The 27,825-nt window shown below is 40.1% G+C and overlaps 4 protein-coding genes across 7 annotated transcripts; 2 read left to right on the top strand and 2 right to left on the bottom strand.

The window, feature by feature from the left end:
- Positions 1 to 410: 410 nt before the first annotated feature.
- LOC147308769 (kinesin-like protein KIF1B) lies at positions 411 to 4,686 on the bottom strand. Its single transcript, XM_086272638.1, has 2 exons — positions 775 to 4,686; positions 411 to 596 (listed from the first exon to the last, which is right to left on the bottom strand). Exons 1-2 carry the CDS (start codon positions 916 to 918, stop codon positions 411 to 413), a joined length of 330 nt encoding a protein of 109 aa, XP_086128764.1. The 5' UTR covers positions 919 to 4,686.
- On the bottom strand, positions 3,576 to 6,385 carry LOC147308768 (leucine-rich repeat-containing protein 31-like). The gene is made up of 5 exons (XM_086273295.1): positions 6,346 to 6,385; positions 4,705 to 4,869; positions 4,415 to 4,570; positions 3,803 to 4,141; positions 3,576 to 3,601 (listed from the first exon to the last, which is right to left on the bottom strand). Exons 1-5 carry the CDS (start codon positions 6,383 to 6,385, stop codon positions 3,576 to 3,578), a joined length of 726 nt encoding a protein of 241 aa, XP_086129421.1.
- Positions 6,386 to 13,012: 6,627 nt separating this feature from the next.
- On the top strand, positions 13,013 to 16,531 carry LOC147308767 (uncharacterized). The gene is made up of 4 exons (XM_086272564.1): positions 13,013 to 13,359; positions 13,828 to 14,098; positions 14,989 to 15,126; positions 15,718 to 16,531. The coding sequence occupies exons 1-4, from the start codon at positions 13,160 to 13,162 to the stop codon at positions 15,985 to 15,987; spliced, it is 879 nt and encodes a 292-aa protein (XP_086128690.1). The 5' UTR covers positions 13,013 to 13,159; the 3' UTR covers positions 15,988 to 16,531.
- A 3,767-nt stretch (positions 16,532 to 20,298) lies between these two features.
- Positions 20,299 to 27,701, top strand: ro60 (Ro60, Y RNA binding protein). Of its 4 annotated transcripts, none has more exons than XM_086272786.1 (9): positions 20,299 to 20,446; positions 21,378 to 21,966; positions 22,205 to 22,425; positions 24,298 to 24,444; positions 24,537 to 24,674; positions 24,777 to 24,893; positions 25,164 to 25,280; positions 25,534 to 25,680; positions 25,967 to 27,701. In XM_086272786.1, exons 1-9 carry the CDS (start codon positions 20,444 to 20,446, stop codon positions 26,117 to 26,119), a joined length of 1,632 nt encoding a protein of 543 aa, XP_086128912.1. In that variant the 5' UTR covers positions 20,299 to 20,443; the 3' UTR covers positions 26,120 to 27,701. The 4 variants fall into 4 exon arrangements, with proteins under 4 accessions (XP_086128912.1, XP_086128909.1, XP_086128911.1 ...); XM_086272783.1 differs by having other exon boundaries at positions 25,483 to 25,680; XM_086272785.1 differs by lacking the exon at positions 20,299 to 20,446 and adding an exon at positions 20,598 to 20,893 and having other exon boundaries at positions 25,483 to 25,680.
- Positions 27,702 to 27,825: the final 124 nt, after the last annotated feature.

Genomic DNA, 27,825 nt, shown 5'->3' with positions numbered 1-27,825 from the left:
AGGTCAATGTTCCTAAAAATATGTTTACTTCTGGCCCATGGAGCCACAGCGCGAGTCCGAGAGAGAGGGGCAGGTAGAGGAAGGGGTGAGGGTGGCACTGCTGAAGCTCGTCACGGATGGATCACGTCCGATCGGTGAGATGAGAGAAAGCTGAAGTGAAACAACAGCAGGATGAGGTAGACGTCAATATAGGAACTCCCTGATGTGACACAGAAAGGCTATTTTTTTATTTCTTTGTATTATTTCTCACCTTGCAGTCACTGATGCTGTTCACCAGCTGCTTGTATTCAGTATTGAAGGTGTGTGTCAGAAGGCGCAGGCACTACAACACAACAGGAACAAGACCGATCAGCTCCGAGCAGAGAAGGAAGAAGGCAGCAACAAGAACGCCCACTAAGCCCACGTTTTTCTCACCTTGGTGGCCAGCTCCTTCTCACGCTTTCAAAGGTGGTGCTGGAGATCTGCGAGGAGGCGGAGGTGGATGTGGACAGAGTGCCGGAGCTCACGCTGGGGGACAGAGACTCACTTAGGGACTTGGTGGTGGGAGCTGTTCCCACGGGAGCCGCCTCTCCCAGAAGGTGACGGGTCTTTTCCACCTGGACGAAAGATGGGGGCGAATGTGAGGTGGGGAGAAGAGGGGACGTTAGTCATGTAAAGTCTGTACTCTAAGAAAAAACTTTTTAGAATAGCACTTTGGTCTTTGAGCTGAAAAGTCATTTTTCCCTCAATGATATTAAACAGATTTATTTCTTTATGAATCTTTTAAGGCCCCACCTCCTGCAGCTGCTCCATCTTCTCCAGCTTCCACTGGTGCTCTAGGATGAGGCTATCTCCTCTGGGCCTCCAGCCGGCCAGGTTCTCCTCTCCACGCACATAAGCCACTGATGTGTCCAGGACCTTCCTCCTCCTCCTCTGCATCCCTGCTCAGGACATGAGCCCTCATTAGGATGAAGCTCTCCACAGAATTATGATAAAACAGCTGCCGTTCTTTAAACATGTTTCATGGCCGCTCACCTGGGCTTCCAGTGTCAGACATCTTACACAAGCTCAGCTCGTAGATCCCAGTCACTCGGTTGCTATAATGAAGCAGAAGTTTTGAACAAGGAAACTTTGTAACGAAATGCCAACGACCGCCTGTCTGTTTTCAGGGCTGTATTTGAAGCCATGCTCCAATCAGGCAAAGTTTTAAGTGTTGCACATTTCGATGGGTTTCTTTCAGCTGACATAGTTTCCATTTGGGTCATGTGGTGTTAGATACCCCAGCGTGTGGTCATAGGGTGAAGAGCCCGGACGATTAGTGGGATTTTAGGTGTGGTGTAAAAATGACGCTGCAACTTTAAAAACGTTGTTGCTTTAAGGATTAACGTACAACCATACTTGGGCTGAGTTTGACACTGGTTCTCTTCAGTAATTAAAATAGCTTTAACACATGATAAGATCAAATGTCAGCTACACTGTGACAGTCGAGGGGCCACACTCAGATATATTTATTCGCTTGTTCTCTTTGTGTGATAAGAGTTTCCATCTGAATTTAACCCCTGTGTGGGGCTGATCTTTCATTTCATTTTATTTCAAGCTCAGATTCTTTGCCTTTGGCACATTTTCTGTGACGAGACTTCAAACCATTCCCACCGTCCTTATTAATCAACATGGTGAAGTGATTCTTCGCAAGGTGATGGGATAGGAAGAGTTTCAGAAAATGAGGCCTTTTGTCTTTATTGGAGAGGTCAGTGCAGACAGGACGGATGGGGGGAAGGCGAGGGGGGAATGACACACAGGAAACGGTGTTGGTCAGACCCAAAGACAGGCGTGGGCAGTGAGGACTCTCACCTTCAGACTCACTGTCTAATCAGTCTGACAGTGAGTCTGAAGACAGAGCAACCCAACACACGTTACTATGTTCATCATCATCATCATTGTTTATTTATATAGCACTTTAAAAACACACAAGGCTGACCAAACTGCTGAACAATAGAAACATAATAGATACCATAAGAATAATAAATATAGCGAAAAACAATAAAATACAAGTCAGTCAACCACTGAGTCAAAAGCCAGTGAATAAAAATGCGTTTTCAATCTGGATTTAAAAACCAGCACTGATGTCGATTGCCTAATGTGAAGAGGAAGATTATTCCAAAGCTTAGGAGCCACGATAGAGAACGCTCGGTCTCCTCTCAGTTTCAGCCGTGATTTGGGGACTGAGAGCAACAGCTGCTCAGCTGACCGGAGCGAACGAGTGGGGACATAGGGCTTCAGCAGGTGCCAGACCATTTAAAGATTTAAAAACCAATAAAAGAACTTGAAAATGAATCCTAAATTCAATTGGAAGCCAGTGCAGGGAGGCCAAGAGTGATGTTATCACTAAGCAGGACATTAAATCAAATTAATGAGACACCAAAACAAGAGCTGGAGCCCAAGACAGCCATGAAGTCACAGTGTACACAAATACACAAGAAACACAGAAACCAGCTGGGTGGATGTGGCTCGGGAACCTTCTGTTACCTTGAACGTCGGTGTTTTGAACGCTGGCTGCTCCAGTCTGCTTGTATTTGTCCAAGATTTCCCCTCATATCTTGGTTATGGTTATTTTTTCTTTTATTAAACTGATCACACTCCTGTTCATGAATAGAAAAAAACCCCATCAGTGTATTTTCACTTAAACAAGCAGCTGGTTTTTTTGCATTAAAGTTATATAAAAATGTAACAGTGCAAATTCCTCGCTGACAGTTTAACCAAAAGGCATTTCCAGTGGAAAGTAGCCGACATATCCTCAGCATAACCATGTATAATATCCACAAAACCTGAGAAGGTTGGAGAGAAGGTAGGCGAACTCTGCTGGGATCTGCGTTTAACAAAGTGTCTAAAGACGAAACAAAGAAATCTTTCTGTAAATGTTCAGATGCACAGACTGGACTGAAAAAGAGTGAAAAAGCAGCTAACGTCCAAAAATAAGAAAACTTTGAAAGAACTCCAAAAAAACCTGGAGAACTTTTGCTCAAAAAACAGTTTTGTTTTTTTTAAATTACAAGGCAATCTGACAAAATGTCATCAAATGAGACTCAAGACTTCTGCAGGTCTCTGCCATGACTCAATTTTTTTTTCTTAACGGCAGAAACAATTGTTCCTTTTTTACTTTGTTTCTATTTTCTCTTCTTGTTTTTATCTGTTGAACAACAAACAACATTCATGCTGATTCACATAATATCCTGTCTCTAATCTCTGGGATTTCCTCGTAGCTCTTTGATGCAAAGAACATCCATCAAACGCTCCAGCTTGTGCTCAACATCATCGTGAACGGTGAAGGTACTCTGACGAGAAAATACTCAGTTGACCTTTTGGTTGATTTGTTAAAGAACCCCAAAATAGCTGATTACCTAACAAGGTATGCAGATAATTCACAGCTCTTTTCCTGAATAGCTGCTTTAAAACTCTGCTGAAAGCCTTTGTCCATTTCCAGGTATCCCCACTTCTCGGCATGTGTGTCTCAAGTGTTAGGACTGCTGCATTCGAAAGACCCAGACCCTGCAGCCAAGGTGAGAGACGACAAATATGATAACCCACACCAGCTGTGCTTAACTCTGTAAGTTCCCAGTATTCCCTGAAACCATCACGTGTGACACAGTTTACATCAGACGTGATGCAGCTGACGTCAACACTGACCTTCTTGTGGTAACAGAGACTTAAAAAAATAATAATAAAGCAACAAAGTGGGTCGCTCTTTGACAGTAAATTCCAGCGCGGTCCGCTCCAATCTCCTCAGGCGGACTCTCTTCTAGGCTCTCCTGACTGTTCCCTTTACATGCTGATGATGTGTCTTGTAAATCTGGATCCCTTTCCAGCAGGACGCTCCTCTTTTTCAGACAGTACCTCAGCTGCTCTCTCTCCTGACAGTCAGCTGTCCACCTCTGCATGGCCAGTCGAGCCAGCGCCGGCATTTGAGGCAGAGCTCGGAGCAGAGCGGGCAGCCAGGCTGAGCACGGAGCAGAGGTTGAAGGTCGCAAACTGACATCCACGTCTTCCAGAGAGCCCAGACCTCCTGCTGCAAACAGACTGCACCAACCGTTGTCTCCCACCAAGCTGTTGTAGGACAGATCCAGTGCACGGAGTGAGGAGAGACAGCCCCGTCTGCACACGGCAGCTGCACAGAGGAAGAGGACCCATTGATAACTGATCACTTTATGCCTGTTCACTTTACTGTTTTGTTCACAATGTTTCTGATGGAGACAAAAATAACACCGAATAGTTTCATTGTTTTGTTTTATACGACAGCTACAGATGCTGGCAGCATGAAATAAATGAAAGAAATATCAATTTCCTTCAGGCTTTACTTGTCTTAATATACATTTATGCAGCCTAATGATCCACTACAGACCAAAAAAGAAAAAGTATAATGTCATTGTGTGTTAGTTACCCAGATGTTGCATGTCATCAGTGGTGAGCTCGCAGCTGCAAAGACGGAGCTCGCTGACGACTGATGGCTGCAGAGCATCCAGCAGGAGCGCCAAGTGACCGCCAACCACTTTACACCAGGAAATATCCACCGTGCGCAGATAGGACACCGCCAGGGCTGATGCATAAACACAAAGTTTTCACCATTTCAGGCTAGAGGGTGGAAGAGGTATTCAGGGAGAATGACTTGAAGGAAAACTTCTATAAATAAACAAGTGTGTGTGTGTGTGTGTGTGTGTGTGTGTGTGTTACCCAGAGCAGTGAAGGACTCGTTGCTCATGTAGCAGCTGTTGAATGGCAGCCGCCTCATTTGTGTCGCAGGGAGGGCGGAGACCAGCAGGTGGACCACACCTCCCACTTCCTTATTGGATGACACATCAAGCTCGGTCAGTGCAGTGAGAGAGGGCAGCACCTGGACTGAAAAACAACGAGTCACATGACTGCTGCAGCGAGCATGCGATTAGTGTCCGGCGTGTGAGATTGGTAGCAACTGACTCAGAGCCTCTAGATCATCTCGCGTGAGGCAACACAGGTGGAGGTCGAGTCTCTCCAGGTGTGTGACGTGAGCCAGGTGAAAGGTGAGGCGGCTCAGTCCACCAGCTAGAAGCAGCTTTACAGTATATTAATCAGAACAATGCTGCTCTCTAATGTATCTTGGTAAAGCGCAGAAAAATCTAATGTTTTATATGATACAGTGTGATTTCAGTAACATATCATAATCTACGCTGGAATGTTTTTATATATGAGAATCACCATGTTAAGCATTTAACTTATATAGTTGAGCACTTGTTGATGCATACTGCTTGTTGTACGATTTAACAATTAGCATTAATGTGCAAATTTTGACCGTTTTGTGACCTATTGTGATAAAGCAAAGCAAAGGGTTAATCCAGAGCTTCCCAAAGTGTGGGGCCCGCCCCCTAGGGGGGGGGGCGCAGAGCCATTGCAGGGGGGGCGTGGTATGAAAAGGGAAAAAAAAACAAAAACGCTTGGACACTGCTAGCACAGGGCGCCCACACAAACGCAAAGCAGGAGATGCAGCAACTTCATTCTAAGCCAAAGACTAGGAAATATGGTGAAGCATATCTTCCCTTTGGCTTCACCTGCACAAGTACCAAGGTAGGTCTCCCCTGCAGAATTGGTTTTCCCTGCGTCAGGAGCACGCGCTGGGCAAAAAAAACAACTGCACGTAAATAATTACACTGTGACGCCTCTGCTTTTCTTGCTTTGTTTGGACCCGGAAAATGCCGCATCAGGCCAAAATCCTTTCCACGCCCACCCCCGTGACATCACGCTCCAAAGCCCTATAAGCAGTGTTGGGAAGGTTACTTTTAAAATGTATTCCACTACAGATTACCGAATACATGGCCCAAAATGTAGTTTTTAATGTATTCTGTTAATTTGTGTATTTACGTTACACAATGTGAGTAACGTATTCTGAATACTTTGGATAACTTGTTATATTGTCATGCTTTTTTAAAACTACATGAACTACAGTGATCTTGTAGAGAAAACTATTTCTGTATCAGTAATATGTTTTCTTTCTGTCTGCTTTGAGAACTGCGCATGATTATTTGCAGCTAGCAGGTTGTAACGTAGCCCTCAGTAATAGTAATAAATCACACAGCAACAGTACATCGAAGATACTGAAGTGGTACATAACCCAGGTAGCTACCACTAAAACAAGGTAGCTGCAGTAGGCAGTTATTTTTTTTTTTTTTTAAAAAGAACTTACTTCCAGATGTTTGTTTAGGTTGGAGGTGGAGTCTTTAGAACCTGAGAGCAGCTTGGTTGCTGGCAAACAGAGTCTGGATTGAACAGTCAGATTTCGCCCATCCCTTTCTTTAAATGTGAAGTGGTGTCGGAATTTCCAAGTAAGAAATGCATTCCTGCCCGTGCACTGCTGGATCTGTTGTGCTGGCTCCGGGTCCATTGTGCAACTGACGCCACCAACATTAATAGGATGCCTACATTAGAGCCTCTTATTTTGTTTGGGTTTCCAGCAATGCGTGAAATTACCAAAATTAGAGAGGGGATAGCCTAACATATGAAGCAGAAAATGACTGCTGTGTAATCCATTAATTTCAAGAAAGTAACTTTATTCTAATTATCACATATTTAAGTGTTAACTGTAAAGGAATACAGTTACTCATATTTTGTATTTTAAATGCATAACGCCGGTACCTGTATTCAGTTACTCCCCGGCACTGCCTATAAGAGATGGGTCGGAGGGGCCACCGGGGCTCTTCTCTGTCTCTGTGTGGCTCTGCTGTCTGTGCTTAAGGCTCTACACTCCAGGGTTTGCTTTGTTTGCTCTGCTATGGGTTTTCTTGCTGTTCTGTGTATGAACTATCTTGCTGTTCATATGTATTAAACTCTGTTCCAAGAATTCTACTGTTTTCCCGAGGATCTTTTTGAGTGAACTGATTTAATTGGATCTTAAAAAAAACTGGATCTCCACATCGTTGGTGGGATAAGGTTATCATATTGGCTTTAAAATTTACAATCCAACACTTTCAGTGTGATTTGTCTTCTGCTTAATTGAAAAGGGACCAACAGTGCCACCTAGAAAACCAGAAAATGTTAAATGAGCAGGTGATTCAAATGCTGTAAGGTGAACCAGAGGCACTGCTTAGAATTTTATTTTATTTTTTTGCCTGTCCCATTTGGTTCTTTTGCCATCAGAATTGTTGTCTGAAGGCCAAGAAAGATGCCATTACATTACAAAAAATACATATATATATATCACACTGATTCTTGAGATAAGGGACAAAACATGTCCGGCAGATAAAACCCAATTTTGTGGTTAAAAATATGCATACAAGTGTTAATCCAACTGCCTAAAAGACAAACCAAGGCAATGTTTTTACAACAAAAGCATGATTTTGCATTTTTTATACACATATATTTATTTTAAATGGTACAGTACATTACCAGTACCTTAAAAATCCATTGTCCTGAAGCAGGTGTGATAATATTAAAATACAGAAAAAAATTAAAAGTAATGTAAAATTAAACATCATGGCTCTCGTCACTAAGTATTTAAGTCAATACCTGTGTCCAGAGTTTTTGTCAACACCATCAGATTTTTTTAAAAGTACAAAAAAATCAGGAATTATTGTGGGCGGCTTACACTCTGAGGACCCCTTTACCACTTCCTGTTTGATACACATGCCATGAGGTCACTGCTGTGATAACTTTTTTTATTTTTATTTCATTTATTGCACACCTTTCTGATAAAACTGTGTCACAACCACAGTGCGTCAACACCAAAGTCGATGTAATCAAAAAAATTTTTTGTAAAAAGAGCTTAATTTAGGTAGATTGTAGAGGCCATAAGCAACTGATGAAAAACAAGATGGCTTCTGTCAGAAAAACATGTAATTATGAGAGAAAGTAGGGTATTTTGTCAACACCATCAGATGTCAACACCATCAGGATTTTTGTCTGACGGTGCTGACCCTTTTTCTAATGGTGTTGACAAATGCCACAAAAGTGTCCTATTAATCAATTATATTAAGCTATTTTTATTAATATTTCAGTCATATTACTTCCTGTGTATTTTACTGATATTTCTGCTTTACAGATGTGTCAAATTGTCACAGGTTGCCGGGCAAGCCGTGTGTGAATTATTAACGGACCCAAGATGCAGACTGTGTAGTTGTGAGCGAGCTTTATTAACAAAAGGTGAAACAAACAGGAGCAAAGTGGACAAAAACCAAAACCTAAGAGTAACCTAAACTGGGAAAAACTAAGCAAAAACAAACCTGAAACCTTGAGACGTGAAACAGAGCTGCGGGGAGATTACACAGAAAAATGGAGGGGAACGACACAGACAAACCAGCAGCTACTACGACAGAAGACACGACTAAAATACACTCAGAGAAACACAGGGAGATCACACACAGGTGGGGGACACAGCTGGGAGTGATTAACGTGAGGAGACCAGGGAGGCAAACTGAAAACACTCACATAAGACGCAGACCTTCACAATAAAACAGGAAACACATACACGTAATGACACAACACACAAACTTAACACTGACTGGGGGACACAGAACATAGGAACATGGGAACATAGGAACATGAAACGTGAAAAAGGAGCGTACAAGAAACCCAGAATAAACAAAACCACAGAATAATAATAAACGAAAACATAAACACAGAGTCACAGACTCCGGACCATGACACAAATATTATCAAATTTGCCTTATCTTGAATCTCATTGTTTATGTATACATTATTAATCCTGTAGGAAAATGCTTAGTCCTCTGCATTTAACCCATTCACTCAGTGATGCAGTGGGCAGCTACCAATCCAGGATAGCCGCTGTTTGTTGGATTTGAACGCCCAACCTTTCGATCATGGGGCATCTACTGAGCTAGCTGTGCCCCGAGAGCTGTTCTTTAAGTGATGATGTATGAATCCTGTTTCTGGGCCTAAACTACTCTGTGTTTATTAAGCCTGTTGTGCTGTTAAAATGTTTTAATGCTTTTTATCGTATTCTATTACATCTGAACAAGCCCCTAAAAACAGCCAGTGATCACTGTCAGCCTAACCATCGGGAACCCTCACGTTAACTTTTATCAAGTGGAAAAAAAGTTAGCATTCATCCTCCAGCTTCACTGTGTTTATATTATGCTAACATAGCTGTGTCGCTAGCGATCATGTAGCACATCACTATATACCAGCTAGCCCAACTTCAGTAACTCTACAGAAGTCACTGCTGTTTAGTTTTCTGTCTTCATTTATGTTGGAAGTGGTAGCAGAGCTGGTATGTTTAGGTGGAAACAAGCAATCTAACTTTAACTCTGTTAAATTTCATATATTCTGTTTTCATGGATGCCTGGATGTTACACCTGGTAGAGCCACACTGATCATTTTATTAAAGATGAAAGAATTTAGACAGTTTGTAACTCTCAGTGATGCCGCAGAGTTCCTTTGGCTTTGGGACCTGCAGCGGAGTTTGGACCTGGAAATGGCTAATGACATCAAACTTAATGGCAGGATAGCATTTCTATTGCTTATTGCATAATTGTGTTGTGAATATTCATCCTTAATCTGTGAAAAAGCATAAGGTTCAGAAAAATTATAGTAATTACAAAATGGTACATTTCAGGCTAAAATAGCAAAGGGGAACCTGTCAGTAGAGGAACGAAAGAGAAGGAACAGGAATGATCGAAAAAGAAGGAGAGAAAAATTAACAGCCAGCCTGAGTTGAAGAAAGAGTTTCTCATAAAGGGAAGGGAAAGATGGAGAAATAGAGTGAAAGAGGGAAAAATAAAGAACACCAGTGATCTGAAAGAAAGAGAAAAAAGGCAAAAGAGAAGGTTTTGGAAGAAAGCACAGAGAGACAAAAGGAGAGAAAGTCCAGCAGGGTCTAAACACACAACCACAGAGAACTTTAGGAATCAAGGAGTAGTAGGCACCCAGATCGGTGCACAGAATTTGCAGAATGGGCAAAACAAAAATTGGAACAGGACCCTCAGTTCACGCAGAAGATTTTGTTCAGTGATGAGGCAAACTTTTATGTGAATGGTGAAGTTAACAAACAAAACCACCGCTGACACTAACCCACATTGGATGGATCCCTCCAAGACTGTTGGAACAACAAAAGTGATGGTTTGGTGTGGTATGTGGGGTACAACGATAGTGGGTCCATTCTTCATCAATGGAAACCTCAAGGCCACTTGATATTTGAAATTGCTACATGATGATGTGTTTCCCTCTTTATGCACTGAAGCTGGCACGTTCCCTGAGTTTTCCAGCAAGATGGTGCACCACCACATTATGGGTGCCAGGTCCGAGCATTCCTAGATGAACAGTTTCCTGGAAAGTGGATTGGTCGTTGTTGGCCAGCTGAATACCCCCCAAGGTCTCCCGATCTGACCCCCTTAGACTTTTATCTTTGGGGTCATCTGAAGGCAATTGTCTATGGTGTGAAAATACGAGATGTGCAGCACCTGAAACTACGGATACTGGATGCCTGTGCTGGCATTTCTCCTGCTGTGTTGCTATCAGTGTGTGAAGAGTGGGAGAAGAGGGTTAGAAGAGGGTTGCATTGACAATCCAACACAATGGGCAGCACATTGAACACATTTTATAAGTGGTCAGAAATCCCTATCTCCGCCAGGTCAGAGGATGTTTGGACTTGTTTGGAGATTTAGTAATATACGGTAAGAGATAGTATAACAACAAAGTCTTATGAGGTAATGGCAGTCCAATGCTCCAATGGCAGTCCAATTTGCTATGCAAATACTCAGCACTCACCCAACGTGAAGACAGAGATAAATAGACACTGTACACACAATCACACTCCCCAAACGTACTCTATGCCCCAGGTCTAGGTACCTTTGCCCCTAGAGGGGGAAACTGCACCCAGACCCATGTCATTATAGAGCTTGCTTTGAAAAACTGGTGCGCAGTCATGTTGGAACAGAAAGGAACCATCCTCAAACTGTTCCCACACAGTTGGGGGCATGAAATTGCCCAAAATGTCATGGTAAACTGAAGCATTTACAGTTCCTTTCACTGGAACTAAGGGCTCACACTATAACCCCCCCCCCCCAACCAAACTTTACGCATGCAACAGTGCAGTCAGACATGTACTGTTCTCCTGTCAACAACCAAAACCAGACTCGTGGGTTTTTTGTCAGTGGATTACATCTTTAACAGAAAATTTGCAAAACATGACAAAAGAACCCACAAAATCTGTTAAAAGACTGTGATGTGGTCATTTTCTGTGCTATAGAATAAAAATAAAGATGAGCTAAAGTTAATCTTAACCAGGTCAAAGTAAACAAAGTGGTTGTTTTGCATCAATCCTAGATTACCAGAAGAAGAACAGGAAAAGATGGTGGAACGGGCTATTTGTCCTTATGACTTTCTGCTCAAAGCGTTAGAAAGACTAAGAAAGGTAAAGGTTGGAAGAAAAGACTAAAGTGGACTCTAGTAATCCATTAAAAATACTCTCTGCTACAATTTAATGTACATATGTGCATAAAATTAAGTTTAGGGATATTGTGCTCACAAAATAGTTTTGGACGTTAAATCCTTTTGCACATCTGATGGAAAATCCAGTTCTTCCCTTCTCTGTTTTAAGTTGACCTACCTAAGTGAATGGCTCCATAGACTCATGTTTGTCTTTATCTCTATTGACTTTTTCTATTTAATCCTCTATTAAAAGATATTTAATGCAGTTTACCAAATGCCAATGGACACTTCTCCCATTCTTGTCTTTCTTCTTACACCTTTCCCCCTCTCCGAGTGAAGCTATCTCACAGTCTTTTCTTTGTGAAATGAAACACACCAGTAGGCTTTTAGCCAGCAGCAGACTGTGTGGCCAACATACAAACAGTTTATATGTTTGCTGATGTTTGCTGAGCTGATAGAAACGCTGTATTTGTTCCTGCCACTTTATGCAACATTTAATCACGACCAATCGCACACAGTGCAAGAGTGATGACTTCAGCACTTGTGATGCAGTTTGCTTTATCCTCATCTTCCATGTCACCAGCTGCACCATACAGTGGTTGTGGTTTCAGTTTTAATTGCCTCCCCTGCATTTCTCAGCTTTTGTTACAAGCAAACCTCAGAGCGACTGCAGATTTCCCCCAGCCTTGCAAACCGTAACATTTCCATTACAATCTCTCTATAAAATTTGTAATGTGAGTAATAACTTTATGGTTTGAAACTGTTTTGTGTAACACATCTTTAACTTCATTGACTCTATGTGTCATGGTCCGGAGTCTGTGACTCCGTGTTTATGTTTAGTTTATTATTATTCTGTGGTTTTGTTTATCTTGGGTTTTTGTACTCTTCTGTTTCACGTTTCATGTGCCGATATAGGTGTCCTCCAGTCTGTGTTCAGTCGGTGTGTTTCCTGTTTTACTTTGAAGGTCTCTGTCTGATGTCAGTGTGTTCTGTTTACGTTTCCCCTGCCTCGTCAGCTGTTATGTCTCCCAGGTGTGTTTCCCTCCTGTTTCCCATCCCCTGATTACTGGTGAGTGTATTTATAGTGTGTGTTCCCTCGTCCTCGTTGCTGGTTCGTCTGTGTTGTTCCCCTCCATCTTCCTGCGTATCCATCTCTGTCCATCTCTGGGTTTGGTTTTCGGTTTGTTTTGTTAGCTGTTCCAGTTTCGTTTCTTCTCGCCATGCCGTTTCTGTTTGTATGTCATCCTCCTTACTAAATAAAGTTCACTCTCATCACAAGCCGCATCTTGGGTCCTTATCTACAACTCCACACGTCTGCCACGCTAGACGTGACACTATGGCTTTTTTCATTTTTGATACATTACTTATCTTAAAAATACAAATGTAGGGTGGAGGAGAGAGACTTTGTAACACCCAGCAAGTAAGTGCTGGCAGAGGCTCCAGTACCCCTGCCAATAGATAAGAAATTGCATGAGTGGATAGAAATGAAAGTATAAGTCAGACCAAAAATGTTTATGTGGAAACTCGTTTTTATTTAAAGAAAATTGATTTTTTTGATGTTTAACTTTCACAGGGCATATAAGAAGAAATAAATAATGGTATAAAGAAATGTGACTCAGACAGAGTTTAGAAACACTTCCTCTTCAGCAACAGAGATGACTCCATACACATACACATAGCTGTTTGCTATGTACCAGAAGTGAAAGTACAAGATACAAGCTTTTGTTCTTTACATCAAAGCAAAGCACTGCAACATCAAGACAACATCGCCAAGATGATTGACAACGACATCGTACTTGAAGCACTGGGGGTGATCTGCAATGCTAAGATAACTTCTGTTCAACAAAAACAAGGAGAAGTTGGCATCGGTTCTGGTCTTCTCGAAGCTTTCAAAAATTTGTTTTTCACAGCTCCTGCTACGCAGCTGCCTGTTACGCAGCTCATTTCTACAGTTGTGGATGGAGATCAAACTTGGTAAATGTTATACTAAACCTCTGATAACAGCTACTTTAAATGTCATTACTGAAACAGGATTGTAGGTTTTTAAAAGGATTAGGCTTTAGAATAGAATTACTGGTGCAAAAAATGTTTCAAAAATAATTTAGATGACACTAGTAAAACTGTGACTGTGCCGAGACTCAAAGTCAGGTTGTAGTTTCGAAAACCCAAAGAAGTTTAATCGTTTCACAACAGGATAGAAAAATATGTGTGCTCATTTTTACCTGCATTTCACTTTATATAGTGTAAAAAAAAAGTCCAATTAAAATCCACCATTTTCATTTTCAACAGCTAAAATTTCAGATTGTTCAGACTTCTGAGACATAACTCATTAACTTTTGTAAAACAGCATGACCTATAAGCCATGCATAATCTGATTTAAAATATATTTAAGTCGATGACATGAAAAGACAGCTGATCTGCTTTGGAACTTTATGCTTACAGCTCGGTGTCACAAAGCAGCTTGATGAGGATTGATGGGCACGTGTCTTCTGGATTGCCCGGGAATATAGGTATTAAAGGTTTTCCAGCAAATAAACATGTATCAAAATTTGAAATAGAGGAAAGAAATGGAAGGCGTTTCATCATCAACGAGGAAGAATTCTTTGACCCCAGATTTCACTACGACTTTACTGGAATGAAAGACACAGATACCTTTTACAGAGGTGACGAAGAGTACTGGCGTCCCTATGGTTGGCAGCGTTTTGCTATCAAGGTAAGTATCCCTTTGAAGCAGCCATGTTATTCATGTTCAGCATTTAAACTGCTATAACTGGTCCTTAAACACTATCAAGCACTGGATGATACTGATACTCACTGAAAAAGACGCATTATGAATTCAATGATACCACCGTAAAAGTTACTTATAAAAAATGAAGTGTATAATGAAATGAAGCATATAGTATATGAAATATATAGTAGAATAAAATCAAAAGATGGTTCACAGTGTTATTAATAGATCATTTAGAAGCATTACAATGACATTGATATCAAAATATAGAGTTGGTTTTGTTTTCTGTTGCTGGCTTTATTAGAAACTTTCAACTAGCGGCTGTGATGAACAAATAAAATGCAGACTTTTTTCTCTTGGTAGATACAGTGGAAGGAGGGCTGTGACTTCAATAGATTGTCAAAAGAATTTATATTATATTTCACGGGAAATCAGAATAATGACAATAATAATTTTACTTTTACTTTTATTTGACTTTTTAAAATTTGTGTGTAAAACATGTGTTTAACTTTTGCAAAGATAATCTATGGACTGTCTGAAACAAACAAAAGCAGTTTTGATGACCTCAGACCGACAGACTGTGTCTTCGTACTCGAGCTGCGCCCTCTAGATAGCATCCTCTGCTCTTATGTCCCACTGCCCCATCCATTCCAGCCTCTAGATACAAAACAAACAAACAGATGCAGAAATAACTACAGATAAAGAGATAACTTTTGGCTCTTTGACCTATCAAAAGCGATAGTTTTTTTGTTGTTGTTTTTTTTTTTGACTGTGTTCTGCTATGAGTTGTGCCCCTCAGCTTACGTAACTCTATGAAGCTATCATCTGTTATAACATCATAACAGATTTTCTTGCATGAAAACATTTGATCACAGGTCCTGGATAAGTATGATGGAAATGAATGGCTCGGCACAGCAGGCTATCGCACTCGGTCAGTGTCAGGGGAGTGGCCTGTGTCCTACCATGGGACATCTTATGACTCTGCTTGTGACATCATCAAAGGACGTTTCAAGGTTTGATTACATCATCTCTGGTACTGCAGTATTTTAACCAGTGAAAATATGATACGATGCTTTAATATGGCAATACTTGTTTACATGCCTAGTAAGCCTCCTCTGTCAGGAAGTCTGTGTCTCCATCATCTCCATGATGACTTCCCATGATGCAATGAGCATTTCATCTCCACTCCAATTGCTGTATAGTTATTTGACACAATATCTTAAAATATTTCATGAATGTTTATCTTCTGTCTGTCTGTGTTTTTGTCCTCTTGTTGTTTGTTGGTCTTTCTCTGCTTCTCTTTCCCTCAGCCCCTGATCAGTATCTACTGAAATTTCAATAGATTTCATCTTCAGTAGAAGCAGAACATAACAGAAAAACACAATACGTGTTAACAAAGACTGTGATGTGCTCATTCCCTATGCTGTAGAATAGAAACGTGATCTACTGTTAGTTATTGTACATCTTTAACTAAATAAATAAATAAAATGGTTAAAAATGACTTAAAGTTTATCTTATTCAGGTCAAAGTAAATAAACTGTAACATTCTCTAAATTATCTAAATCTCTAAATTAATTTCTAATTCCTCTCACTTTATTTAACAGCCAGGTCACCGTGAGGTCTATGGTAGAGGGGTTTATTCTACACCTGACATCGAAGTGGCCCTCAAATACTGTAAAGATTTCAAGTCCAAAAAAAACGGCAAGACGTACAAAGTGATTCTGCAGAATCGGATCAACCCCAGATACAGAGAGAAACACCACAATGATAAGTACTGGCTGGTTCCCATCAATGATAGAGTATCAAAAGAAGAAGAGGAAAAGATGGTGGCGCGTGCCATTCGTCCCTATGGCCTTCTGTTGAAAGAGTTCTAAAAGACCAAAACGGTCACTAGAGGTCGCAGAAAAGCCAAATAAAGACTAAAGCAGACTCTAGTAATGCTCTGTGCTGCAATGTAATGTGTAGTAAACCCTAAAATTTTTTATTTACCCGCATGCATAAAAATGTTTGTGGAAAGAGAAGTGAAGTTAAGGGGTTATTATTATGCTCACAAAACTGTTCTCACTAAGAAATTCAGGTAGATGTTCAATCCTTCTTTGTTCTTATGAGCTCTGAAGAACTGGTGGATGATTTGTAATTCCTTGATGAGATCTATTACCAGTGTTAGTCAAGTTACTTGAAAAAAGTAATTAGTAACTAATTACTGATTAATACTCCATAAAAGTAATCCATGATACACAACCTGAATAAATAATAAAGCAACAGACCTTTCAGCCCAATTCTACTTTTTCTGCATAATCCATCAAATAAAATTGAATCTTTTAAAAACTTGTTTTATCAGTTTTAATCTTTTAATTTTATGCACATTGCATTAAGCAAAAATGAAATTATATTCAACAGTCTTTGACTTGAAGAAATTTGTTTAACATTTAAACCTATTTTCTGCATATTCCCACATATAAAATAAAATAATTTTTTGTGTTTACACTCACTCTTTCAAATAGATGCAAGTAAAACACGGCAAAAAATAAATAGAATCAACGCTCAGAGTCACTAAGTCCTGTCGTTCTTAAATCTATCTTCACCTGTTAAGCAGGAGTGGGGCGGGTGGAGGTTTGCCCGGTGCCACAGTAGTCATGTCAGTGGGGGTATCCGGGGGTTTCTCTGTGAATTTCACATTCCTGTGGCAGCGTGCTCGGTGCTTGCTCAGATTTCAAGTTAAATTTTTCGCTGTAGAAAGACATTTTCTTCCCACGCAGAGTGTACAGCGGATGCTCATATTTTAGTCACTTTTTACTGACTAAAGTAATGTAAGTACGTCCAAGCTTTAAATGCTGCATAGTCGTACTCTGTCCTGCACTCCATACTATCCATTGTTGATCTACACAAGTCTGTTGCTGCCACAGGTGTCGCACGTGCTTATGTCATTGTCATGAGACACTCTCACAAACAAAATCACGGTTTAGTAACGCAGTAAAGCGGCGTGCTTACTGGAAAGTAACAGTAATCTATTTACTTTTTTTGCGATAGTAATCCCTTATATTACTCATTACTTGAAAAAAGTAATCGGATTACAGTAACACATTACTGCTGTTAATTCCAGTTCTTTGAATTCTTAGGGCCAAGAAAGACACGGCTCAAAAGTGGTCCTTTTACTTTAAAAATGATCTTTAATTAACATATCCTGGATATGGAGACCTGAACACACGGACACACAAGCTCAGGTCTGAAGCACAAAACAGGAAGCCTAGTCATTTATATACTTGCTCTCTACATCATACCACACTTTAAGTTTCAATCAAACAGCCTAGTTGGTTTCACTTTCACTTCATTCTAGCTGCAAAAGCAGGCTTCTGCAAAAGCATGTAATTTCCTGTCAGTCCTGTCGGCACAAACTGTACTAAGAGTTGGGCCTCTCTTATCCAGAAAAAATATAATAGCAGATAAGCCGATTATATTTTTAAATTCCAACACTGCCCATCTCTGTCTATAATAGCTCTTAATTGCACACGATCACACATTTTTACCAAAATATGTATATATCTAGTTGACCTGCTCCTTTTTTCTCATTTCTCATTTTCACAATTTAAATGCATTAAAAATGAAAAAAACTCCCCATCATTTATAATATTGCACTTTGATTCATGCTAATTTTATAAATAATGTGTTCCTTTGCTTTACTCTTTTTGAAGTGTGAAAAAAAGCATCTCCAGAAATTATTGTTTGTACTTTTTGCTGCAAAAGTGTTTCTTTGATGCTTGTTGTTCTTGCATGAGGGGAGAGAAAATCTAAAGTGTAAAAATTGTTTAAGATGAAATTATGTACGTTTAAATGAAATGCAAGCTTAGAGCAGAAAATTGTAAAAGGTTTGATATTTGTGCAATTTTACTTCTCAGATTTTGAAGATTTTAGATGTTTGTCACTAGTAAATATGCTTTTAACTATGTATATTGAGTTCCTTTAAATGTCCCAACATTCTAATCAGTCTAATTTGTAAGTGGGAAGTTACTGAGCTCTTTTTTGTCACAATATCTATATAAATATCCAGTAAGCAGGAGTTCACTGGGTAAAAACAGCTTGAGCTAGAGGTCAGAGAAGAATTGCCAAACTGCTTCATGATGATAGGAAGGTCATAGTCCCAAGTGAGAGTGTGTCAGGAAGCGTGTCCTGTGTGATATCTTAAGTAAGTCAAACATGTAGATCATCGAGAAGAACATTTCGATAACGGATTAGTCAGATCTGTGGACAACACCAACAACCTCTGATGCTGTTGAAAGGCATGTTCAGAGGCATCAAGAAAGACGGAAAGGCAAGGATGTAAGGAGAGGTAGAGACCAGGTGAAAGGGGAGCAAAGCCAGGCGCTACTAATGCTCTAGTCCGCTGTCGCTAGGAAGAGAGATAGAGCAGGTGTCATCTTGAAGGAAAAACTTGTGTTTTGGAGGTGAAGAAAACAGAGGTGAAGAGGAGGTGTTGGTAGGTATGATGTTAAGGAGAACAATGCTGAAGAACAGAAGGTAGTGGATCTTGTGAAAAAGATGGAAATGGCCGTGATGAACACTGATGGGGTTTGCAGAATGTACTCCACCATACAAAATACACTGAATCCTGGCAAAGGTACTTCTTGACACTGGGCTGTTAGAAAAATGCTACATTTTCATTAGAATTTCTTGCTTTGTACAAACTAAATATAAAAGTGAAAAACAAGTACATTTTTGCCACCCGCTGGGAAACTAGTCAGGTTTTTAATATATAATTTGGTTACTAGATTGTTACTAAATTTGTTAGTAGATAATTGATGAGATACTAGATTATTAACAGACAGTCAAACACCTTCTCCATATACAGATTAGTATTACAGAAAAAATATAACATTTTAAAATATAAACAATATACTATTAATATATTTATATTAACAATATATATTAGCAGTAGATGTGCAGGGAATGGGAGGGAAGGTGCACGAAAAGCAAAAACATGTCATCGTTTCTGTCACTCACAAACAGGTGAAATATAAATTTAAAAAAAGAAATATCTGCAGGGTGAAAGGTATCGGATTTACAGAAATGTTACCAAGAGACAATGGGAAGGAAAGAAAATGCCTTAAGCCTAGGATAGAACAAGTTTGGAAAGTTGGAAAAGTGTCCCGTTTCTGTGGCCCTTTTGGATACATTGAAGGTCAGTTTGGAATTGATGGATGAAAGTGTGTTTGTTTTTTGAAAAGTGAAAATATGTGATGGTAAATCTATCTGGAAGATTGGCTATATGTTTTAATAGCATTCTTCTCATCTGATAGAAATCAAAATCATCCAAATGTATGATTTATTCCTCATGACATAGACATAGACACATAGCACTCCACTCTTTTTGGCCTCAGGCTTGGAGGTGCTGATTCTCGTTCCTGCTGCTTCACGTTAGGCTGCAAACCTCTCTAGTGTGAGCTGGAGGCCACCACCTGATGAAGTCAATGGAACCACATCATCTGCAAAAAGCAGAAAGCTATTCTGAGGCCAACAAAGTGGAGGCTTTCTGCCATCTGGCTATGCCTAGAAATTCTGTCCATAAAAATTATGAACAGGAGTGACAAGGACAGCCCTTTGTTCCCATTTATTCTACCTGAAACTATTAAAATTGCCATAAACATTCCTAACAGCCTGAAAGAAGATTTGAAACAAGGAGAAAATTTCATGAGAACGCTGGGCTTAAAATCTGTTGAAACAGGTCTTATGGATTGATGATTCAAAAGTTTTTGATTTAAATCAATGTAAGTATGTACGGAGGAGGTTAGAAGAAAGGTACAACAGTTTTTATACCCATCCAATAACCATGGTGTATGTCACAGTTTGTGGCTGGAACCTGGAGCCTGGAGAACTATTCCTAAAGACATTAAAGAAAAAATTACAAGCTTGTAAAACAGAGTTCAGGCTGTGCTGAAAAATAAAGATGGTCATACCAAATATTGACTTTGAAGCTCAATAGAATAGTTTTTGCCTTTTACTGTACATGTGTATTCCCACCTATGTTTGCGCATGTTTCAATAAATCACTGCACTTATTTTCCGTTTTACTGGCAAAATATAGAAAAAAGAAAGGAGGCTCAAGTCTTTTTCAGTGGATTGTGAACCACTAAAAAAAGTGAATGTGAACGTACGGAGAGAAAGCGAGAGGACCCTGGGTGAACGTGCCTGTGTGATTTTACTCCATATCCCGGCATCCACCGCGGCACCGCCCTGTTATCTCATTGACGGTCAGCGGGGAGGCCTTTCCACATCTAGCTACATTAAAAAAAAACCAACAACAACCCAAAAAACTTGAGCACTGTGTACATACCTGATGGTAAGTGGATATCTATGTCATGTTATTTCAACTCGCAAACAGTATATGAGTAAAACCAACACAGTTTTGTTAGGGTTAGCGTACGTTAGTAGCAAGCTGCTCATCCTGGACTAGCTGTATCAAAGTGCTTTCCGGTGTCCCAGCCAGAGCGGAGCTCAGATTGGGGAGTTGATAGTTTTGTGCTGACGGCTAACATTAATATCATTACTATGCAGCCAAGTCACGGCTGGGGAAACTGAGGAGACTTGGTCTGGCTATGAGTTGCTACATGATTGGTCATATTCCTAACTTTATTGTTAAATGATTAAAACCGCGTAACTTAATTCACCTTGCCCAGACCGCCCTCCTTTGCTAGCTTAACTAGTTAACTTAGCAAACGAATCTCTACCGGGAGTGTTAGCTAAGGCTGACTAGCTCATTCCGCAGCTAACTTAAAATGACGTGCAGGTAACTTCTCGTACCATCTCCTGTTAACAGACCAGCGTGTCTTCTCTGTCTTATGCGTATGATCGTCTTCTGTAATCGGCTTTAAGCTATTTCTGACAGCGCTCTGAGGCAATGAGTAAGTCATGTTTGCTTGCGAAGTTAACATTTTCATGCTTGCTGGCTGGCCTTGAACTCGAGAGGCTGTTGCAGGGACTCAAACATTTTAATGTGCATTTTAACAACGTAGCTGGATAATATATGTTCAAAGTAAGGTGTGCTAAGCGCCACCTTAGCAAACGCTGGGTGGTTTATTAACACTTGCGTAATCCTGTCAAATCCGAACCATGGTTTGATTAACACTGGGGACGCTTTACGTCCCATTAGTGTTGGTAGTTAGCTTTTATTTCATTTCCACTATACTATAAGATAAAATACCACAATCAAATTACAGTGCCATTTCATTATAAAGTTTACAATTGCTTCATTTTACTACAATCTGTTTCAGGACACCTCAAGTGTTTCAATGGAGCTATCAGGAAGTACCACTAGCAACCATACCCTGAACTCAACAGGTGGTGGTTCATGGGAGATCAGTGACAAGGCCAAGCTTTGTCGCTTCCTCTGCTATGGCTCAGAGGGAGCCTTGTACAGTACCAGAGAGAATGGTCACATCAGCGTGGAGAAGACTGGAGCCCTGCAGTCCATGCTGCAGGAGAAACAAGGCACTGAGGTGTTGGAGGAAATAAAAAGGTTCGCTCAGGATGGGCAAGCTGTCAGACTAGAGCCCTCCATTTTTGCCTTGGCTTTGTGCTCCCAAAACCCAGATGTGAACACCAAACAGGCAGCGTTCAAAGCCCTGAAGGATGTTTGTCGTGAGCCTGCCCATCTGTTTTCTTTCATCAAGTACAAGAAGGAATTAAAAGAGCACATGAAATGTGGGATATGGGGGCGTGCCCTGAGGAGAGCACTGTCTGACTGGTACAATGAGCAAGATGCCATGAGTCTAGCTGCTGCAGTGACCAAATGTAAGCAGAGAGAGGGCTGGTCACACCAGGATCTGCTCAGACTCTCCCACACTAAACCAGCTAGAGATGGTAAGTATAGAGACCCACGTCATTTAGCCTGCAAAATGTTATTAGTAATCAGTTGAATAAACGTCTGCAGTTATCCAACTTTCTTCTTTGGGGTTTTATTGGATGTTCTCTGTTCTGAGCATATATGTGCATATTTATAAACTCCCCATGCTGAATTTTAATCAGTACAGTGTAAGTTTTTATTTTGTTTCACTTTAGTCAGTGCTAACATGCAACGCCCATCTCTTTGTGTTTTCAGCTATTGCCTTGATCAGCAAATATGTAACAAAGGGGTGGAAAGAGGTCCAGGTTGCTCATGAAAACAAAGAGAACGCCGAAGAGGTTATCAGGGTGCTTTCATATCTTGAAGTGGTGGAAAAGGTAAAGCACAGTCGGGATGAAACTGAGGTCGTCACTTTAATAGAGGAACACAAGCTTGAGAGGGAACAGCTGCTGACCGAGCATCTGAAGTTTAAACAGGCGAGTCTGTTAAATCATTTTAACCTGGTTGTTGTTTATAACATAGACCGTAGTGATAATTGATGAGATGAATCAGTTTTTACACTTGGGATCTTATTAAAATTAGAAATGCACACGAAATAAGAAGATTTTCAGTATTCTCAGCCCAAACTGGTGACTGACTGGGCTGAGAACACGTAAAGCAGCGCACACTCATAACCACAGTTTGACAAGTGGGGAAACTGCTCACACTGAGTGACTAGACCAGTGTCCAACGCAGAAAACCACGGGGAGATGACCACAAAAATGTTTAACAACAAATCTAATCACTTAAATCACTTTCACCCAGCTGAACATACGAAGCTAGAAAAGGCAAAGTGGCTAAAGGAATACAGAACTCAGAGAAGGTACAAGCTAGCAGCGTCTGTATGAGCAATCAAAGCTTAAAAATGATTATGAGGAAAATTATGAAGGCAAGTGAAAAACAGATAGGGCTTGTGAAGTTCAAAACAAACTGGGTAGTAATGAAAGCAACTCGTATAGTTTTGTTAAATAAATATATTGTACCTGCTGTTGTTTGGTAAAGTAAAATATGCCATGTAAAGGGGGGTGTACAGCAATTTATTTTCAGTTTAGTTTTTAATCTGTACCTCCTTCCAGTGGTGGCTGTAGAGCAGGTCACTGATCAGAAGGTTGGTGGTTCGATTCCTGGCTTCCCCTAGTCTATATGCCAAATATCCTTGGGCAAGATACTAACCCAAAATTGCTCTCCGATGCATCCATCAGAGTATGAATGTGTGTGAATGTTAGCTATAAAACACTTAGAAAGATGTGCTTGTGCGAATGTGTGTGAATGGGTGAATGCACAAGTTGTGTAAAGCGCTTTGAGTGCTCAGATGAGTAGAAAAGCGCTATATAAGAACCAGTCCAGTAGCAGCACAAATGATAGAAAAGTTTATTTTTTCAGTTCTCAGAAGCTTGTAATCAGCAAAAATCTCCCTCAGCAGTTCACACTAAAAAAAATAAGAAAATTGCATCTTTAATTCAAACAGAGCATTTAGAACAGGGGTGTCAAACATGAGGCTCGAGACCCTGGAAGAGCCTGGCAAAAAGTCCAATCCGGCCCACTGGATGTCTTTGACCCACTGGACTTCCACCTGTATTTTCATAAATTTTACAGCTTGTCCTGCTGATGAAGCCCTCCTACTCACAGTCTTACACACTACATCAGATTATTAAATGAACAGAAAAGTTCCTTTTTTCTTTTTGGGTTTTCAGTACTGATAAAAGAATTCCTGTTTTTTACAGTGTGTCCACAGTAAAATAAATAAAACAACAAAACTTTCTGCTTTATAATTACAGGACAGTCTGGTAAATGAGCTACCAGAATTTCTTTATCATGTAGTAAAACTGAGATGCCCTGTTGAAATTGCACCTCTTTATTTATATTGAAATATTGGAGGGATTAAATGTGCAGCTACACGTAGTTACACTGACAGAAAGGGGACTTTCCTAGGTCTGGCCCACTTAGGATTAAAGTTCTGTTTATCTGGCCCCTGATATAAAATAAGTTAAACATCCCTGGTTTAAAAAGTAACTGCTTTCTTGTTTACTACCTAAACACCAAATATCATAAATGATCTTTACTATCTCACGTCCTGAACTGCTAGGACTTTTTTTTTTTTTTTTTTTTTTTTTCCAGTTTTTGGCGGTTGGGGTGAGCCCCTTGTAAATTCCTGCTCACTGCGGAAAAGTGTTCCCTGGAGGGGGAAAAAATCAAAACATTTCTTATCTGTAAAACTGCAATGTTCAGGTAGACTGAAGCCTAATGTAAAGAATGTGGGAATGTATTTTTCTACATCTAACAGGATGTGTGGTGGTTGTTTTCTGCAGGTATGGAGCGCTTTGTTGAAGGAAATGCCTCTCCATTCGGTGGTAAAGATGTTAGGTAGGCTGACATCTGGCAAAGTTCTTGAACCGGGAAGCTCAGAAACACAGTTTTTATGTGACAGAATTCAAAGTGAGACGGCACTAAAACAGGTAAGGCTCACAACTTCTACCAGAAATGTTATTTTGTTTTTAATTATGCAGAGTTCAATATTTAGGAATTAAATGTCTCCTAAAATCACCAGGCAAAGATCCACCCTTTCAGTATACTTTTGGCTACAGAAAACTACAAAAAAGGCCATGGCTATCAGGGTAAACCGAAATGGGAAGCAGACCGCAACATCCTTAAAGCTATGGACTCTGCCTTTTACAAGAGCTTTATGGTATGTTGTTGTAATTTTCAAAACTTTCTCCAGTTGTTGCAGAAGATGTCAGCAGCAGTTCTTTAACGTGAATGTCCTGTTCTGCTGTAACTCTGTCCTCAGAATGTGGAGCCTGTGGGTAAATGCTTTGTTGTGGCAGTAGATATGAGCGGGTCACCGAGCAGCATTGTCCCAGGAACGTCGATCAGCACTGCTGCTGCTGCAGCCGCTATTGCCATGGTAAGACTGTACTACAGCCAGATGATGCTATCTGGTTAGTTGGAACAGCTGCATCTTCAAACAGGGCTCAGGCTGCCCCATCTTTAGAGAGATCCTGGGTGATGGCATGGGACTATTGACGCATACTGTGAATTCCCTGAAAATTCCTTTCTCAGTATGTTAGCGCATAGGCCCTAACAGTGGTGTACTGTGTGTGAATGTGCATGCAGGATAAAGGCATTTTAGTCAGGGTAACTAAATGGCTTTCTTTTGACCTTGGCTTTGACACAGATTTTTGCAAGGACGGAGGCTGACACACATGTGCTTGTCTACTCTGAAGAGGCTATGGTACCATTCTCTATTTCTGCTGATATGACTCTCAAAGAAGCAACCGATGAACTGGTTAAGGTAAGGCTTTACAGAACATTAAAGGTGACGAGATAATACGAGCGACTGAACAGTTCCTTTCAGGAATATACAATACAATATTTGTTGCAGACGAGCAACTAGAGGCATTTTTTTTCTTCTTCTTCTTCCACCTTCACATCAAAGTACTGCAAAGCAGTGCTGGTTAGCTCAACTACCACCTGTTTATTGTCCTCTCACATAGAGCACGAGAGAAAGGGGTGCACAGCCATCAGGTAGTGCCTTTATGTTGCAGTTCCAGAGTGAGAGCAGAGACTGCACCGTTCCCATTCAATGGGCCACGGAGAACAGGAAAGCTGTAGATGTGTTCGTCACTTTGAGCAACAACCCACTGTGGACGCTTACTGCCAGCCTGGTGGAGTCTCTGAAGAAGCACAGAGAAGTATGTTTGTTTTTTCACATCTGGGGTTGAATTAAATAATGGCCTTGTGTGGTAAAGATTGTTTTTGAACATATACAATACCAAGCAAAGATTAACGGGATGGGGTTGTTGTGCTATTTTTATTCACATTGTTCCATAGATGGCTGATAGGGCACAGTTAATTTTACAGCATTAAAAGTTCTCCTTTAAACTCCTTTATCTAAAAGGTTACTTAAAATATGTACTAAGTGACAATGACAAATGTAACATTTTTACAATAAACATGGTTTGTGTATATTCTCAACAGACATCAGGAGCTAATTCGAAGCTGGTGATGTGTATCCTGACTAACATTGGAATTGCCATCCCAGACACAGAAGACCGGGGTTTGCTGACCATCTCTGGCTTCGACCTTGGAGCTTTTAGTGTCATTCGTAATTTGGCCCAAGATCTGATCTGATAAGATTTCTGGGACTTTTCTTGAGAAATGTAATGAGTGTAGAATATGAAGGCAAAGAGTGGACCAATGAGGCTCATTTAGCATGTAGAGTGTCCCAAAACAGCACTAATCCAAAAGATGCTGACAATTTCAATTCCAGTTTTTCTTTGTTTTCTCTTGCTCACCATTCAGTCGACAAAGTGTCCAGCAGGCTGGACAACACTTTGGAAATGTAAAATGCATCTATATTTTGTGAAAATTGAATAGCAAGTGATTAAGACATGGTATGTGTTTGCATATCATGTTTTTAAGAGTCTCTATATGATCAGCTGTTCAGTACTTTGGTGGATTTTGATGGATCGTGATTTAAGTGGGAGAAAAATGAACCAATTCAACATTTGTAGCAAGAGGTTGGCAGGTTAAGGGGAACACTGCAAGAGTCAGTCATAGGGTGTTTGCAGATGTAGGTTTACTTCGGGGGGATTACCTGTAGTTTTCAACATGCATGCAGCAACATGCAGTTAGCAGGTTTGATGTAGAGATACTTAACATCAATGAAAGAGAAACCTGACACAAAGCACACAAAGTCAATGGTAAAACTTGGAGTTGCTTTTTATTCTGTTAATTTCACAGATTTCTTAGATCAGAAAAGTTTTTTCAAGTATTAACATCTTGGATTCCTTTTACACAGTCTTTGCTTTAGCTTAGCCACAAATTTTAGTTGTTCTAACATTTGTTTGACCCTAAGCCCAGTTTATTGTTTTAAAGCTGAGTTTTCCGTTTTCTTCTCGTGAGGTTATACTTTAAAAGAAATGTGGTGACACTTTTTAGAAAGTAAATTTGGATTCAGTTTTAACAACGCACTAATGCCAATGTTTGGGATTTTTTTTGTTTTTGTTTTTGTTTTTTTTGAAAAGTTTGTGTTTCAGTCTAAATTCTATGCATCAGAATTTACATTTTACTGTAATAAAGTATCTGGAAAGGACCAATCATAGCTCTCTGATACCCGTTACCTTATCTTTAATGTGACATTGTTCGTTCTGAAAACTGCTACCTTTCCAGAAAACTTGATATGAATGAATTATTGTGAAAATTATTTGAATGTACTTTTATAAAACCTGTAATGGTCAATTTAAAAAACGTTTTATATTTCTCCAGACACAGAATAAACGTGCACAGCTTAGAGAGTTTTAGGGACAGGGCCTGTTAATTTTTGAGGAAATGTAAACAAATGATTACAGTGGTGCTTTTCGTTTTAGTCAACAGTAATAATTACTGAGAATATTCAGTAAGCTTTACTTATCACGGTGTCATTTAGTCTTCATAGAATTAAAAGAAAAATACACACTGACCATGTAACTGTGAAGGATGTTTGTCCCAACATGCTGATCTTTTCATTTTAAAGCAACATCCACAGTCTTTTTGGTCAACATATAAAATATTTATAACATGACTGTTGACACAGCGTTTTAGGAGATGGACATGAGATTTGGTCGTTCTCAAGTGTTTCACAACCATTCTGTTGTATCTGTCCTGCTTAACATGTACCTACTGTAGCGGCGATGTAAAGCCCTTCCTAATAAACAACTTGTTGCTCTGGAAATGCGCTTTCATTTTACCAATAACTGCCTGAGTTGTTGAACTGATACATCACTGTGATCAAAGTAAAGTTTACAGTTTAACCTCCTAAGACCCCGAACTCTTCCACGACATGCATCTTTCATATT

Source organism: Aulonocara sp. 'chitande type north' Nkhata Bay, linkage group LG18 (genome assembly GCF_057382095.1).
Source record: "Aulonocara sp. 'chitande type north' Nkhata Bay isolate Kocher_YH1m ecotype deep benthic linkage group LG18, A_spYH_male_GT1.1, whole genome shotgun sequence".
In the NCBI taxonomy this organism is placed as follows: domain Eukaryota; kingdom Metazoa; phylum Chordata; class Actinopteri; order Cichliformes; family Cichlidae; genus Aulonocara; species Aulonocara sp. 'chitande type north' Nkhata Bay.
The sequence above is the reverse complement of the archived record's forward strand: the minus strand, read 5'-3'. Positions and strand labels throughout refer to the sequence as shown.

Coding starts and splice junctions, on each gene's coding strand:
- LOC147308769 (XM_086272638.1), bottom strand. CDS start 918: ATGCAGAGGAGGAGGAGGAAGGTCCTGGACACATCAGTGGCTTATGTG. Junction 597..774: donor AGATGGAGCAGCTGCAGGAG/GTGGGGCCTTAA, acceptor TCTTTCGTCCAG/GTGGAAAAGACCCGTCACCT.
- LOC147308768 (XM_086273295.1), bottom strand. CDS start 6,385: ATGGACCCGGAGCCAGCACAACAGATCCAGCAGTGCACGG. Junction 4,571..4,704: donor CGAGTCCTTCACTGCTCTGG/GTAACACACACA, acceptor TTTATGCATCAG/CCCTGGCGGTGTCCTATCTG. Junction 3,602..3,802: donor ACAAGACACATCATCAGCAT/GTAAAGGGAACA, acceptor TGATGGTTTCAG/GGAATACTGGGAACTTACAG.
- LOC147308767 (XM_086272564.1), top strand. CDS start 13,160: ATGATTGACAACGACATCGTACTTGAAGCACTGGGGGTGATCTGCAAT. Junction 14,099..14,988: donor GGCAGCGTTTTGCTATCAAG/GTAAGTATCCCT, acceptor ATTTGATCACAG/GTCCTGGATAAGTATGATGG. Junction 15,127..15,717: donor TCATCAAAGGACGTTTCAAG/GTTTGATTACAT, acceptor TTTATTTAACAG/CCAGGTCACCGTGAGGTCTA.
- ro60 (XM_086272783.1), top strand. Junction 22,426..24,297: donor AGCATCTGAAGTTTAAACAG/GCGAGTCTGTTA, acceptor TGTTTTCTGCAG/GTATGGAGCGCTTTGTTGAA. Junction 25,681..25,966: donor CTCTGAAGAAGCACAGAGAA/GTATGTTTGTTT, acceptor TATTCTCAACAG/ACATCAGGAGCTAATTCGAA.